The following is a 16,897-nucleotide window of genomic DNA, read 5'->3' as shown; positions in this document are numbered from 1 at the left end:
TGAAGCCTAGTATTTATATATTGTTTCTCCAAACAGGGTATATACCACCATACTAAGTAAGCACTTAGTAAATATTATTGAATGAACGTATAAAATAACTGTTTGATGTATTTACATAGGCATATGTAATCTGGTGAAACAGTGCTTATTATTTCGCTTGTGTTTTTACTTTAAAGTATTTTTTCCTTGATTCATTGCAGAGTGGTCAAATGGAATTTTACTAATTATGTATAATTCCATGAGTATAGTTTTTTGCTGAATGCTCCAAATATCAAAGGTAATGTGGGGCATTGAAACACGCAAAAGATTTAAAATATACCATTTTCAATTAGGTCCCTCAAAGTTCTGGAACCCTGGCTCCTGCCCAGAGTGATGTCCTACCATATACAATGCTGTTGGCATCTCAACCACTGTGGAGCCACGTCAGGAGCATGGAATTGGTCAATTGGGAATTGGGTGGTAATAGGATGAGTACATTTTGTCTGTTTGTTACATAGCACTGTTTTGTGTAGTTCTTTCGTTTATATTCTTTGTCTTTGGGGGATACACCCTGGCCAAACCGTGCCATGTGTTAGGGGAAGAAAACCTCTTTTGACAGCATATTCCTGCTCTGTGGTGGTTGTGATATCACCAGCATATGGCATGCTGGCATCTCTGAAAAGGGGCCAGAGGTCTGAGTCTTAGGAGAAATGTTCAGATACAGACAAGAGCCAAACCTGGTCTTTCAGTAACATTTTGGCACATCTACACATGTCATTTACACTCATCAGACCATTGTGCAATTTTCCTTTGGGGGGGAATCAAACTTGAAAATTTTCTTAATGCTTCTTGTTTATCCCTAATGAGAATTAAGTGAAAATTATATATTAGTGGCATGGGGAGACACTGTCAACATTTGATATTTGAGTGAGCATTTGAAAGTTATTCCTAGTGTAACCTCCATTGTGTTTTATTCTTTTCTAGACAAGTTGGCATCAGGAATGGAATGTTTTTTGGGCAAGCTAAACAACTTTGTCCCAACCTTCAAGCTGTTCCATATGATTTTCATGCATATAAGGAAGTTGCGCGAATAATGTATGAAACACTGGCAAGGTACAGCCAACATGCGGTCACTTCCATGTCTCTTCCTTTACTTCTTCTCTCTAACAGTGAGAGAGTCTGGTGTTCTGTAGGGGTGTCAGGGCCACTTTTGCTGGACACTTCTCTCTGTCAGGAACCCTTTCCTCAGCCAGTCCCAGTAATCAGCTCAGTCTTAAGGGACATATTGACACTGCTCACTGTTCGCTGCTTCCTGACGTCAGTGGAAACTGAGTCTCTGTCTGTATAGGTTCAACTCCGTGGCTCTCGTTTTCTTCCTCTGGAACCCAACAGACGGAGAATTGGCATTTTTTAACCTGGTTATTCTTTTACTACGTTTGAATTATAGTTTTGTTTATAATTAGAACTGATGGGTCAACGAGTAGAGACTCGAAAACCATTTATCTTCTAAAATCATTAGGTATGCCAAAAGTTAGTTTTTATAAAAGTTAGTTTTTAGTAGTAGTTTCAGGGTGGTTGATTAGTTGGATTGAGAAAAGGAGATTAACTTTTATTTACAGTATGGGTATATTTAATATTCAAAGCTCAAAATTTAAAGTCTATGGCAGGCTATGTATGCTTTAAAGTAGGAGTCAGCATATTTTTTCTATAAAGGGCTAGATAAGGTCTGTGTTCCAGCTATTCGATTCTGCTGTATAAAGTGAAAGCCACAGACAGATATATTAGTGAATGGGTGTGGTTGTGTTCCATTAAATATTTATTTACCAAAACAGGCATCTGGACAGTAGGCCAAGGTTTGTCGACATCTGGAGTGTATTAATGTTCTAAGAGATACATTTTGCACCTCTGTCTTCACCTCTTCCTCTCCCTTTTTATGCATTATTTTGAATATTTATTGAGGATCTATTAAGTACAAATAGCTGTTGATGCAGCTGGTCCTGCGGAGAGAAACGAGATCCCATCTCTACTTGAGCAGGAAAGAGAAAATAAAAGGAACAGATGAAGTTATCTGGCATTAGTATGTAGGTCTGAGTGCTGAATGATAAGCCATTTATAATCACAGCTGTCCTTAAGATCCCACCTATGGGAATGTTGGTGTTACCAAGTGGAAAATACGCTTTTTAAATCCTGTTCCAGAGTTGGGGTCAATAGAAACATCCAAATGAGTGCTGGGAGTGGATGACTGAGCTGGGTAGTGGTACTATCGTGTTTCTGCTTCCAAGTATCGAGGCATTCAGGCAGCTACCAGCCTGAATCTCACATCGGGAGGATTGGAGAGGGACCCATGACACATACTAGTCCTGAGATCCTTTTAGTCTGTGGAGACACTGTCGGTGGCATGTGGCTGTGCTTGGGGGGAAAAAAGCGCACAGTGTTCTCCTACCACCCTTTGGAAATCCTGCCTCGGCTTCATGTTCTCCATCCCTCGGGGCACCTTTCACTGGGAAGTAGAATTCCTCCTGTCAGGTATACCCTTCTGCTTTTACAGATTTCACCCCTTATTTAAAGTGTAAGCAAAACACTCATTTCTTGAATGAATACAGATATTTATTCTTAAGTGAATACAGCCAATTATTCCGATCTGTAACCTGCAGTAAGATGTAGGTGAGATAAGGCATAGTAAACGTTACCATGTAGATTATTGAAGGTACGTTTTTGACCTTGAGGCCTTTCTGGTTGCCTTCCATTTGTGGTCTGCATGTTGAATTAGTTTGGGAGCCACAGGACAACTCTGCTCTTCCTTTTCCTCTTCTCTAGCTGATTAAAACAAGTCCTTTGTGTCGGTAGATCATGACCAAAACCCACAGTATTTCCACATTCAGGGAATGTAGTTGGCGTCCTTTCAGACAGGTATTTGGGGGTGACTGGCCTTTATATCCTGTATCCTAGGCCTACTGCAGTAAAAGGTATTTAATCATGGTATTTTTGTTTAGGAGATAATCAGTTACTTATTTGACTGATTTATGTGATTTTTCTATCTGTTTAGGATTCTGGTAAACTGTGTTTGAACAGTTTTTAGATTAAATGTTATGACAGTTCTAATTTGCCCACTACTTTTCAATTATTCAGAGCTTTACAAAGGTATCCTCAGCATAGAGAAACTGGAATGAGAATTTCTGCTGTATTTTGGGTAGTTAATATGGAAAATGAGAAAATACTAATTCATTAGTTCTGCAGTTAAAAGTTAGGTGACTAAAGAATGGCACTTGGGCCACTTTAATTAAAATGCTAATACTTTTTAGCATTTTAAGTGTTATAAGGAAATGTGAAGAGAGATGCCAGAGGAAGACTGGGCTTTGCCACATTTGTGTCTCCTCGAGGGCAAGCTCCCGGGTGATTCATTGCCTTTGCTTTGTGTCGACAGCTACACACATAACATCGAAGCTGTCAGTTGTGATGAAGCACTGGTAGATATCACTGAGATCCTTGCAGAGACCAGACTTACTCCTGATGAATTTGCAAATGCTGTCCGCATGGAAATCAAAGACCAGACGAAATGTGCGGCCTCTGTTGGAATTGGTTAGTATCCAGCCTGTTTTGTACTCTTCGTTTTACTCAAAGCATTGCTTTGTGATCATTGAATATCATTTAATCTTTACGAGTGATTTTTTAGATTTTGTTTTTTTACCGTACTGCATAGGCCTCTGACTTCTAAGACCCTTCTTAGCGTTGCTCACATTTGTGCAATACGTGAGATGGAAGTGTTAGAGAAGCAAGTAAATGGTTGATGATGATACTGTCTTTGGGATAAACAAGTTGGAATATTTCTAGTTTTCAAAAACGGGGAGAAGTGAATTCAGTATTTGTAAACATATTCTTTTTAAGTGAGCCAAAGCCACCTTCTAAGCAGGGTGGTTGGGGGGGATTTGGAGTTAAATGTTACTGTGAGTCTTGTTGTAATTCAGTTACTTTGGGAACTTCAGCTTCCTGGAGCGCTCGACCAGTCCTGTCTTCACTCTCAATTCCAGAAGTCACCATTATCAACCAGTGGCCCTCAGTGATTGTGCTCTCTCCCCAGCCCTTGTCTGTTTTATCTTTAATCCTTGTGCTTAGTTTCCTCAGCCGCTCACATCATCTGTCCTTGTTTTGTTGGCTTTTGCAGCTGTGCCCTCTGGAGCCCTCTCTTGGATAGCTCCACTTCCCTGAGTCACCTCTTCCTTTCTGAATGTACTATACACTATAGCTCTTGCCAGGATACCTCTTTACTTGTGTTCTCTCTGGTACTCTGTACGTCCCAGGCTTGCCAGGTAGATGTAACTTCCTCTTAGCTTGTCGTTGTCATTTCCAACCACTCCTCCTCCATTCTCATTAGAAATCCTCCTTCCTCTGAAGTTCCCTGTCTCATTTGTACCCTTGGGATTTTAATTTACAGAGAGAACTGAGTGATGACACAGAGCAGCCAATGCTGTGGAAAGGTTTTTATTCCTTACACCTGCCAAGAAGAGGAGAGGGCATGCTGTACCATGTAGGGCCACATGGGGAAGCCCCCAGTTTTAGTCAGGAGGCAGAAGCAAGGAGTGAGGGGAAATCCTAGGCCGGAGCCTTTATTGGGGTTTCTGTGGGAAAAGCCGGACAGAGTGGAGTAAACAGCTTTGGATTTGCTCTTTTGGATAATCCTGTGGTGTTAGGGTTATAAGCAGGGAATTCTAGTTGCCTGGTACCCTGCCTGGATGACTTAGGGCAGGAAAATACTGTCGTTGTGTGTGAGCTTGATAAGGAGATGTTTGGGGGTGGCTGGCTTGCATGTGAGAGGTGCGCTCCTAAGGGAGGTAGTTGTTTGCTGTCCTTAGAAACTGGCTAGCCTTGGGAGGACCATCTCCCCGCAGCCAGCAAGAGTTTTAAGATATCAAAACATCATAAGATACAGAAAATAAAAAACATTATTAATACATTCATAGCATTCCTCCAGTTCCTAGCTAGCCTACCTTTCAACTCCCCTGTGTTTGGCCTGCAGATCCTTCTCAGCGTCCTTTTAGGGCTTATTTTCTGTATTCCAGTATCTGGCATGGGTTTAGTTGTTTAAATCATGCTTCTTTTTAATTCAGAGGTGTGACAATATGAGTACATTCTTTTAAGTCCAGTCACGCAATTAAAATGAAAATCCCACATGATATTTCCACTCCTCAGCCCCTTTTGCCTCTCTACAACTCACCCTTTTATCATTGTGGTGTGACTTTGCAGAACTTTTTCTCTTCATGAGTATCTGCACATTTACCCTAGGAAAGCACATAGCTGTTACGTAAGTCTTCCGTAAAACCGTGCCGTGTCCTTTCTGTGTCTTCCCTAAGTTTCGACATCCTCCTCTCAGAGCCCTGATGAGGTCTCTGTCCCCCGTAGCCTTTTCCACTGTCTGCTTGACGTCTCCACGTCCACACCCCACCTGGGACCTTGCTGTCACCGTCAGTTTGTGAGACTCTTCTACCCTCCGTTCCCACTGCACATGTTCTGATTGTATAGTGAGACTTTGGGTTCTTCGGGCTCCCTTTTACCCCCTGTCCAGTAGCATGTCTTTGGCTTTATTTCCCTGCTCAGTCTGGACACACTGGTTGGCAGGATGATGGAATTTCTGACCGTTGCCTCCAATGCCTGCATCTCTGAACATAAGGTTAGGGGCTGCTTTCTCCCTTCCTTTACCCCAGGGTAGGGGATGTTGAAATGACACCCGGTTTGGGAACAAAGGGAAACCTCTCTCCAGTATCAATGCAGGTTATAATATGTCCTATTTAACAAAACTCTGCCTCTTTTGTACTGTATTTGAAATGATCAGAATTGCAAATTATTTTCATTGTTTTTGAAAGAAATTTGGTAGGTAACCTGTCTGTAGATGTCTTTGTTAAGAAATTTAAAAATAATTGTGGTGAATATTTTTTTTGAAAACCTTTTTTTTTTTTTTTTTTTTAACTTTATAGGTTCTAATATTCTCCTTGCTAGAATGGCAACTAGAAAAGCAAAACCAGATGGCCAGTACCACTTAAAACCAGAAGAAGTTGATGATTTTATCAGAGGTCAGCTAGTTAGTAATCTGCCAGGTAAATACAGATCTTTGCTTTTTAACTTTGGTTTATTGTAAACATCTATTAATGCTTTTCACAGTTTTACAACGTTACTCTCTTTTCCGAAACATGAATTAAATATTTTTATCCATGATTGAGTGCCATGAGAAACAGAATTTGGAATTCCTCAATGATTAATCCCCTCAGTTGACTAATCAGGACCTGAATGTTACCTTTTACTTCTGTTTCTCACATATTTTACTTTAAATATTTCTCAAGTGGCAAGATCAGGGAATTCCTAGAAATCATTTTAAAGAAAATATGATGAAATTGACTTTTGGTCCTTTAAATAAATCATAATTGAAATTGTCCATTTCTAGGCCAAATATAAAGTTCTGAGAATTGATTCCTCTGTTTACAAAATTACACTGATGGACTCATGACAGGTTTCTGAGTTCAGTAAGCAAATAGCCTTAAAAGTAGAAGATGTATGAATCCTATTAGGAAGAATAAAACCTAAAGACAAAGTATTATGTTTTGTTAACTCAGAGGTAGAAGTAAAATGTCCATCTCCACCTTTCTCCGCTAAGGGCCAGGATCTTTAGTTATTTTATATTGTTGTGTAGTTACTGTGTGGCTAACCTAGCTTGTAAAAAGCTTTCCATAGAGAAATCATCAAATATAATTAATTATAACTGAAAAACAGTTGCCCTTTGGGGACCTTGAGGAGATGTAATTTTTTTGTGTAGGACAATTCATTTCACAATTAATAATTACAGGACAGTTCCTTTCACAGTTATTAAATATTTAGATTTGCTTGCTGTGGTAGATACCTCTTTCTAAGAAGTGTCTCTAAACCATGCAGTAATCCTTGATACCGTTTCAGATAATCCTCCTGTTTGTTAAAAAACACACTGTTAGTTTCACAAAGCTCCTGTGTATTTGTGGTGGGGAAATTCAAGACCGTACATTTTCAATGAAAGGTTTTTTTTAATTCATTTGCTTGTGAAAAGTGGATTTAGTGATCATTTTTAGATGCATATTCTTAAACCTAAAATAGTATATCTGAAACTTAGAAATTTCTGTTACAGGCTATCAAATATTAAATGACCAAAATGCCATTTTATGGTAGGTTAGTTGTAAAGCTTCCTGACCCCCTAATAAATAACTTAAAAGAATGTATTAGTGTTAGTTAGAAATGTGAAATAGGACATTTTGATGGTCAGTTTGAGATTAAATTGGAGGAATAATTAACCTTCTAAAATCAAGCTTAGCAAATTACTTTATTAGACAGTACAATTTAAAGTTTTAAAGTTTTAATAACATCTTATTGCAGGCTTCTATAAGAAGGAACTGGTACAGTGTATTTAAAGCTGCACGTGAACTACGCATCCAAACTTCCTATACTAGCCGTCTCTATTAGCTTGCTCAGGCTGCCTTCAATTTCCTAAGCGATATCCAAAATATAGTGGGAGGGCAGCAAGATTGGCTCCCTCTGGCAAGCCACCCTCCCATGTGGCCTCCTCTCTTCTTCAAAACCAGGTTGTATCCACCCAAAATTCTTCGTGTGATTTCCATATGTCTGTTGACTTTTATCAAATTCCCAAATTCTTAATCAGATAGATTGAGAACCTTTCACAAAGGCATGCAGAATGTCACCTTCTGCTGTTGTTAGGCCTGTATGGAAGGTGGCATTGTAATCAATCTACAGAACGCAGGCTGTTCTTCTAAAAAAAGATTTCACATGCATTTGGGACCCATCCCTGGTAGAGGGCCCGCTTAGTAAAAGTTGAGAATTGTTACAATAAAGAAACCTATTTATCTTTGTTAAAAAATAGTAATTTCCCGGGCGCCTGGGTGGCTCAGTCCGTGAAGCGTCTGCCTTCGGCTCAGGTCATGATCCCGGGGTCCTGGGATCGAGCCCCGCATCGGGCTCCCTGCTCGGCGGGAAGCCTGCTTCTCCCTCTCCCACTCCCCCTGCTTGTGTTCCTGCTCTCACTGTGTCTCTCTCTGTCAGGTAAATAAATAAAATCTTAAAAAAAAAAAAAAATAGTAATTTCCCACAGATATTTGAAGATCAATATATAGTGCCTATTAACATCTTGTGGGACATGCTTTGGGGAAGTTTGCTCTCTAACCAAGAAGCCAGAAGAAACTCAGGGTAAATACACCTCACCTGTTGTCCTCTACAAGCCCTTTGGCCCCCTGTGCCCGTAAGTGTGTACAACTTGGCACACAGTGTGTCCAGCACAGGATACACAATTATCGGAGCTACACGAGCAGGAGAAAACACATTACTAAGCAAGTTTATGTTTTAGGGGATTCTACAGAATAATGATTATATGTTATGCTAACAAATAAATTACCTAATGGGATCTGTTTATTTAATGATAGAAAGGATCATCCCCACCGACTATTTAAATACAATAACCTGTTTCTGTGAATTCTTTTGGAGCTCTGCCAGGCCGTTCACCTCATGCATGTGCCCCTACCCTGGGGGCCTTCTGCACCTGGTACAGCCCGCGCTGGGTTTGGGCCCCCGGCCATTCTTAGAGAAACACCACCACTGTGTAGGTGGACATAAAGATCTGCACTGTTCCCATATGGGAACCAGTAGCTAAGTGAAGCCAGTAAAATTTCAAGTTAAATTAATTACAGTCAAATAAAATTAAAATTCAGTTCCTCATTTACACTAGCCACATTCTGGTGCTCAACAGCATCATGTGGCAAGTGCCCGCTGGATTGGACAGCACAGATAGAGAACGTTTTCATCCTCACAGAAAGTTCTACTGGACGGTGCTAATTTAGATGGTGAAAACCTTACTCTTTAAAACTTTATTCTTCCATCTCTCTGCTGTACTGTCAAGTCTGGATGCCAGGGGAGGAGACATTACTGGCCGTTTTTGAGAGTAATAGTTCCCTTCAAGGACAGAAAGCAAGTCTTTGTCCCAGTGGCTTGACCAGGAGCTTCCACATCCTTTTTTTTTCCTTCTCTCCTTCTCGGAGTCTTGGTTCTAAGCTAGCATGTTTTCCTTTACTTTTTCCTTCCTAGGTGGCTGCACTCAATTTGAGTGTCCTTAGAGGTGCCTCCTTTCCTTACAAACGCTTTCATGAGGCAGGCAATTAAACAAACAACCCTGTCAGGCTTTTGGTGCTGATTCATTTTTCCTCCCCACTCAGTATAGTAGGGGTTAGAGGTGGGCCACCGCCGCACATGCCTCCCTCCCCCACTTGAGTTCAGGCCCGTTGCATTTCATCAGATGAGCTTGCAGCGGACAGGGCCTTTCCTTCCTCCCCACAGGGACAGTTTACTTAGATTAGGTTGATTGTGGTTAATTTGGTGATATTTGATACGATAGCCTTTCTTTGGCACGTACTAGCAACTAATAATTCTGTTCCACTGTATTGAAGATATTCTCAAAAACAATACGTTTTTCTCCTGCCCCACGCCAGCACACTTAGAAATAATCCCGGATTAGGGCCTCTCGCTGATTTGTAAGTCAGTGAGAATGTATCAGTTCTCCAGATCTCTAAGGGAAAGATCATGATCATAGTTTGAGAGTGCGGAGTGGGGCAACAGAGATGAAAAGCCTTTCCTGAACGATGAACAGTGTGTAGAGTGTTTGACTTTGGCCAGCCTCTTGTATGATTTGCTTCTTACCTTGGGTTTCTCCTCTCCATCTTGAAAAATACTCAGATGGGTTTCACTTAGAATTTCACCTTTTTGTAAATGGTATTCCTCTGGCAGATTTTGGTGATGTTAAAGCAGACTCTGGTATTCTTTCTTGTTCCCACAGACTCTTGTATTCTTTCTTGTTCTCTCTTCTTACTTGAACTTTAAAATGGCACAGATGGGAGGCAGTGCCCTTAACACCTTTCGTCTCGTCCACGAGGGAATGACTTTTTCTTGGCTTGAACTTGTCTTGCCCACCTCCATGGCCATAGATCTTTTGTAAGGTTGACAGCCTCCTAACCCTGTGTCCTACGTAATTGCTTTAAGAGCTGCTCCTGGCAGAACCTGGACTAGACCAGTTGTCCTTCTATTGAAGACCACTCAGAGAATAGCCGCTAGAAGGATGATGGTCGTTGGGACACCTGAGTGGCTCAGTCGGTTGGGCCTTCAGCTCAGGTCATGATCTCAGGGTCCTGGGATCGAGTCCCGCATCGGGCTCCCTGCTCCAAGGAGAGTTGTGGAGAGTCTGCTTCTCCCTGTCCCTCTGCCTGTAGCTCCCCCTGCTTGTGCGCATGTGCGTGCACACGCTCGCGCGCTCTCTCTCACAAATGAATAAAATCTTTAAAAAAAAAAAAAGAATAATGATCAAGTGATGAGCACAACATAGTCGACTTCACTCAGCTCTCCCACAAGATCCTACAGAAGACCAGAAACAGTGTTTTCCTTACTGGTGGAAATTACTGATTTGATCGTGTGCAAACCATTCTGATAAGAGTTTTAGTTTCCCTACGTTACTCTTAAATATATCTCCTAGATATGTGTACCTTTGTTAAGATTTTGGGCAAATTGAGAGTGACAGAACTCATCAGCATCCTTCAGGCTCAAACCTGGCATCTGGAAGAGAAGGACACAGGGACTGTGCTGCATGCTGGCCCAGCTGTAGGAGGGTTGAGACCTTTTCAGGGAGATAATCTTTGTTGGTAAAAGAAATCGGTCTTGCCCTCACTGCCACTTTGTTTGCTTAGGAACCTTCATCCCCAGGTCACTTCGTCCAGTATGAACAGCACTAAAGTTTTTGGGTTTGGACGTGTGTCGTAAGTTCTTGTTCTAGTTCCCATTCATAGAAAGTGAGGCTGAAACCCTTGTGAAGTTTGGCCATCACCGAAATCACAGTAGAATCCCTAACACTCTTGAGTCTCCTCACATGTAGGTCATAACTGTAGGCCCGTGTAAACAAGTTTATCACTTCATTTGTTGATTTTGTGAATAAGATGGAAATCTTGATATTACTCAGTAATGAATAAAGATGGCATTTTTCTGAGAACTTACGTAGTTACACATATTTGAGAAGGTTCACCTATATCCCAAATTAAGCTCAAATTGAGGAGGAGATTCTAGAAATAACTTTACTAGCATTTGCACTAAACAGTTCTTTAGTCTATGAGATGCTACAGTTATGTCACTTAAAAATTTTAAGGGAGATTATTTTAAACTAGTTGTTTTGTGGTTGAATGATAGTTATTTCACATTGCTAAACTGTTTTTAATGGTTTATGTGCAGAATTAAAGAATTACACGTATCCCCTTTTCTCTAGGAGTTGGACGTTCGATGGAATCCAAGTTGACCTCTTTGGGAATTAAAACTTGTGGAGACTTGCAATATATGACAATGGCAAAACTCCAAAAAGAATTTGGTCCCAAAACAGGTCAGATGCTTTATAGGTTCTGCCGTGGTTTGGATGATAGACCAGTTCGAACTGAAAAGGAAAGAAAATCTATTTCAGCTGAGATCAACTATGGAATAAGGTTTACCCAGGTACTGATCTCTTTACGAGTTCTATCCATTTATTTACTGTTCTTTATCTTTTCATCTAGTCCCATCTCTCCAACTAGCCCATAGACTCTTGTTGCTTGAAGTGAAGACTTTACACTCTTGTTCCTGCAGCTTGTAGGATATAAAGAGTATACACGTTTGATTTTGGAAGTGAAAATACTTGAGAATTGTTCGGTGTATAGGAAAGTAACGTGGGATTTTTCTGTTTGTTTTTCCATAGCCAAAAGAAGCGGAAGCTTTTCTTCTGAATCTTTCAGAAGAAATTCAGCGACGACTTGAGGCTGCCAGCGTGAAGGGTAAACGCCTGACGCTCAAAGTCATGGTGCGAAAGCCTGGGGCCCCAGTCGAAACTGCGAAATTTGGAGGCCATGGGATTTGTGATAACATCGCCAGGTAAGCTTATGTGTAAAAGGAGTTTGGCTAATTGATTATTTCAGTGCAGGTTGTTAGAATTAATAGGAAAAAGAAGAAAACCAAAGAAGAGTCTGAATAAAGATCTGTACACTCTGACGTTGTCAGATATTCAGCCAAGGCTGTTGCCGGCGTGTCACTGCCCTCGGGTTCAGCTAGTCACAGGAACCTGTGTGCCTGACCTTCGGAGGGAGTCTTCAGGCTGTGGACTTCCGTGCACGGACAGAAAGAAAGGGTGGCGACAGGGTCCGGCGGGGAAAGGTCAGCGTGGTGATTCAGAAAGTGATTTTAATGAGACATTGGCTTTATTTGGGGAGGTATGGTTTTCGTTTCTGAAATGATTAATTTTGTAGTCTCTGCAAACTGGTAGGAAGCATTTAAACCTCCCCCCCTTTTTTTTTAAGGTAAGGGCCACTACTCTGAAACTTCATGTAAAGTTTGTGACCAAAAGAAAAAACTTCTGTGTACCGTTTTATATGCCAACAGTACACTGCAATCAATCAAAGCTTTGAGACTTCTGACCCTGAAAGCCACACATAAGGAATTGTATGTAAAAAAGAAAAAGTTTTGTGAAGGGTGAGCTCATGCCAACCACCCCAGTTCCACTTGTGTGTACGGTGATGTCAGGAGTCGCGAGAGGACCGCGCTCAGTTGCACATGGCTGCGGCTCGTCACTCACGCCTTTGTTCACCGTGAAAACAAGGATTACAAATTATACGTGGAATATTAATAAAATACATTTCTGTGCAGTTGGTAATCTTTAACTGTTACATTTACCTATTTTAATAAACATTTTGATGTATCCATCAGGTAAATACACTGTTAGTGATCATTTCTATAATAAGTTCATTGTTAGGCCCTAACTCTGGAAGAGAATGATCTTTCTACACGTGGTTTCTATGGGAAAATCAGATTACCTTTTCTGGAACTTGATTTTTTTAAGATACCTGGGAGGGATCATCCAAAAACGAAATCATTTTTCTTTGGGAAGAGAACTGGCAGTTTCCTCTTTTCGTGTCTGTGTGTTTAAAGATCTTATAGTTACTTAGCATTGTCTGTTTTGGTGGGGTTCACTTCCTCTAATCTGAATAAGAAAATCAGCCTTCTTTCAGTCCTTTGTGAAGAGAACCCAGGTACTCCAAAAATGTAATTTTAACATTAAGAAAACTGGGATTAATTATACTTTATCCCCCCCGGCTCCTAGTTGAAGGATAATAGCCTTTCTATAAGCACGTTATCTGCTTGCTGTTGTTGGTATTTGTTCCGTTTTTGTCCTGAACTTAAAAAGTTTTATTAGGAAAATTTAAAACATTTAGAAGTAGAAAGAACAGTAGAGTGAACCCCCGTGAACCCATTACCAGACTCGCTCCTCCGATGCCATCCTTCCTCCCCTTCTTCCCAGTGACTTTGAAGCAAATCTCCGATACTGTCTCTTTTCTCCCACAAATATTTCAAGTGTCCATCTCTAACGAGGTGAGGACTCGGTTGAGTAACCACAGGACAGTTCAGTCTGCTGTGCGCAGCCAGCGGTCAAGTGTACATTTTGCTGTGTCCTTAAAATACTTTGGAGGAAATAATAATGTAAAAGAGCACGTGATTAATCAAAACAGGTGTAATTTTATAAATGTTACCAACATACAGACCAGTTGCAAACCATTAACTTAAACCTAACGTTGCGGTGGTGTTCTGACTGCATGAGGAATGCTTTAGGTGAGGGATTATGAAATACTCTAGCACTGACCATATACTTCCTCTATCTCCCGGGTTGACACACCGTTTCCTGCGGGCCATATGCAGCCTGGGTCCTGTTTTTATGTGGTTTGTGTGAGCCAAGGATGATATTTATGTAAACGTTTGTGAAAAGCGAAGACTGTGAGAGGACCATACAGCACAGGTGATTTCTGGCCCTTTCCAGAAAAAGTCTGTGGGCCGCTACTGTAATCCCCTCTGCAGTCCTGTTGGGCTGAGTCGGGAAGTGGTACTCCGCATTCCATGATTCTCTTACCTCTTGTCATTGGCCTTGATCAGAAGCTGTGTGGCAATCATGTGTCTCCCAGACTCTGATCTGTTACAGTACTGTAAGAGAAAGGGCACATTTTAAATTGCGTATCAGAGAGCCATGTGTAAGTTGAAATCTGTGGCTTGATTATCACACAGGAAGAGTTTTAACAGTTTTCTTTTGGGGAAAGAATTTCCCCCCTTGGCGTTCTTTTGTATATATGTGTTTTTAATTTGAATTTTATACACACACACACACAGTCCTTTGCACTACTTCTCTTCCATTGCCTCTTCTTGTTTCCCCTGTGTGTGCATTTCCTTTGCCCCCCTCAGTGTTCCACAAGGGTGAGCGTGTGCACACTGCACATGGTTCGTCCTAGAGTCTGCTGTGACCACGTTTCCTTTTTTGTGGAACTTGTTTGTCCTGGAGTTACTGAGCATCTCGTTTTGTTTGTTGGCTTTTTTGTGAATTTGCCACTGAGTTTTATCCCCACAGTCCCTCCTAGTGTGTTTCAGTACACCAGTTAATCACCTGGTTTGATCTTTTTTCTTGGGGCGCTCTCTCGGGTCCCTCCCTTGTGCCCACGCAGTCGGGGATTAGACGTACTGTAGAGTGGGAGTCAAGGGGTGTCCCTTCTCTGTGATCTGTGTAGGATCCTTGTTTTCCTGGATCCCAGCTCTCCTTCTCCTAGTATCTAGTGAGAAAGAATACTTGGATGTAAGTTGTTTTGAACCTGTCTATCCTCATGCTCAGTAGCTTTGCTGACTTAAAAGTTACAGTTAGAAATCATTTTCCCTCATTTAAAGACTCCATTGTCCTCTTTTTCCCTGGATTTTTTTTTTTTTTTTTTTTTAAGATTTTATTTATTTACTTGACAGAGCCAGAGAGCGTAAGCGGGGGGAGCAGCAGAGGGAGAGGGAGAAGCTCCCGCTGAGCAGGGAGCCCGAGGCGGGGCTCGATCCCAGGACCCCGAGTTCATGACGGGAGCCAAAATCAGACGCTTACCCGACTGAGCCACCCAGGTGTCCCAGGGGTTCTTTTTATTTGGTCTTGTTTTTGTGCCAGGTACTTCATCAATATTAATTTTTTATTTCTACCAACATTTTAAACTTCTGAGTATTTTTCTTAATTCTTTGGACATTTAAATATAAATACCTGTTATTTCATGGATGCCATATTCTCTCTTCTCTCTTAAATATTCTTGGGCGCCTGGGTGGCTCAGTTGGTTAAGCAACTGCCTTCGGCTCAGGTCATGATCCCGGAGTCCCTGGATCGAGTCCCGCATCGGGCTCCCTGCTCGGCAGGGAGCCTGCTTCTGCCTCTGACCCTCCCCCCTCTCATGTGCTCTCTCTCATTCTCTCTCTCAAATAAATAAAATCTTTAAAAAAAAAAAAATTCTTCTGTTCCCTCTGTCACTTGTTTCTCCCGATTCCTTCTTTCTCTTTTGATTACTTTTATAGTAGAGGTTTTCTTTCACCATCTGTCTGATAGTTCATGACTGTCTGTTCATATATGAACTTCTAAAATTTTATTTGGAACCCCTGGATTCGTAGTGGGACATGCGGACCAGTGGGCTTCACCACAGACGAGTGATTGAGGGGCTTGTGTTTGGTTACCACAAGCAGTTCTGTCTGTGGTCTTTGCTGTCAGGCTTGTCAGTTGCCCCACGAGAGATCTTCCCATCTCCTGCCTGCAGTCAGGGAGCAGATGGAGGATGGCAGCTAGCATTCTGGTTACTCACTCAATAGGAGGAGCGGTCTGGGTGGGAAGAGTGTAGTTTCTTTTGAGCGAGGTGCCCTTGGCCGTGAATGATGTCCCCTAGCTTTCAGCATCGACGGCCTGGCTATAGTGCCGCTCCCAGAGGAGGGGCTGACTCTCTGTCGGCTGCACGTGCACGTTCTCACCCCCTCCATTGGCACCCGGCGCCTCCAGTCATGGAGCATGTCTGAGGTCCTGTAGCATGAATTGACTTATCTCCCGCTGGTGCCTTGCTTTAGGCATAGCAGGCATGTTTGGTAACTTACATTTACTGATGTGCTCTCAGTCTTCTAAATTACGGTTAACATTTTTCCTCTACTCTTACCTCCTCCTGTTTATATTTTTTTAAGAGTCTATGCTATTTAAAAATCATTTCAAGACAGTTTAGTGGTATTCTGGAAAGATAGGAAGATAAACACATTTAAACCACCACGGTCCACTAAAAATCTCACTCTTAAGTTCTGTATTTATTTGTGTGAAATAAACTTAATTAAGGCAACAAATCAATGGAAATATTTTCAAATAGTTTCCTTAAAAATACTGGTAATTTTCATGGATGTACATAATGTCCTCACGTACTGGGAAGGTAAATATAATAAAAATAGTTTTTAGCACCTAATAATGCTGGCAGTCTCCTGTCCTCCTTCAAGAATTCTTGAAGTTGTAAGAATTGTGTATTCTAGGCCCGCTGGGTCTTAGGGTACCATCATATTTCCTTTGTCATAGCTGGACACACGTTTGTTGATTTCTAGAGCCTCTGAGAATTGTCATGCACATATTCACATGTTGAAATTATTCAGTGGCTTTACTTCAAACAATAAAAGTAGAGTCAAGAACTAAACTACAGGGGCATTCATCTATCTCATACCTCAACGTGGATAATCTTGGAATCTAAAATTTCTCTTGGAATCTCAAACATTGTATTTAAAATATGCTCACGCTTTAGTTGCAATATAGTATGCGTGTTATTTGCGTATGTATGTATGCGTTAACTAAAATACATCTTTCTAAAGAATTTTTTCCAGTTGGCCAGGTCTTCTTTAGCCTGTATCTCAAAGTCTCAGTATCCTGTATGGTTTTTCTTTTTACTCTTTGCTGTCATTGTAATTAATTTGTTATTACGTCCTTCCTTGAAGGAAGACTATCTCATTCATTTTCAAGGATTATATTTAGTACTTAATTATTTAAACT

General features: G+C 41.2%; 1 protein-coding gene across 10 annotated transcripts in view; it reads left to right on the top strand.

Moving 5' to 3' along the window:
* The window catches only part of REV1 (REV1 DNA directed polymerase), a 101,318-nt gene that overhangs the window by 78,073 nt on the left and 6,348 nt on the right, over positions 1-16,897 (top strand). For 9 of the 10 annotated variants that reach the window (XM_064572602.1, XM_064572601.1, XM_064572606.1 and 6 more), the window contains 5 exons: positions 964-1,092; positions 3,404-3,558; positions 5,949-6,068; positions 11,300-11,520; positions 11,759-11,931. In XM_064572602.1, coding sequence (XP_064428672.1) covers positions 964-1,092; positions 3,404-3,558; positions 5,949-6,068; positions 11,300-11,520; positions 11,759-11,931 — 798 coding nt within the window. Of the gene's footprint in view, positions 1-332; positions 460-963; positions 1,093-3,403; positions 3,559-5,948; positions 6,069-11,299; positions 11,521-11,758; positions 11,932-16,897 lie in introns of those variants that run through there. The other variant, XM_045885173.3, reaches the window with a different exon arrangement.

The sequence above is a fragment of the Mirounga angustirostris genome, unplaced genomic scaffold (assembly GCF_029215605.1).
Source record: "Mirounga angustirostris isolate CCGP_5_RB_7025 unplaced genomic scaffold, mMirAng1.0.hap1 SCAF_10, whole genome shotgun sequence".
Classification (NCBI taxonomy): domain Eukaryota; kingdom Metazoa; phylum Chordata; class Mammalia; order Carnivora; family Phocidae; genus Mirounga; species Mirounga angustirostris.
The sequence above is the reverse complement of the archived record's forward strand: the minus strand, read 5'-3'. Positions and strand labels throughout refer to the sequence as shown.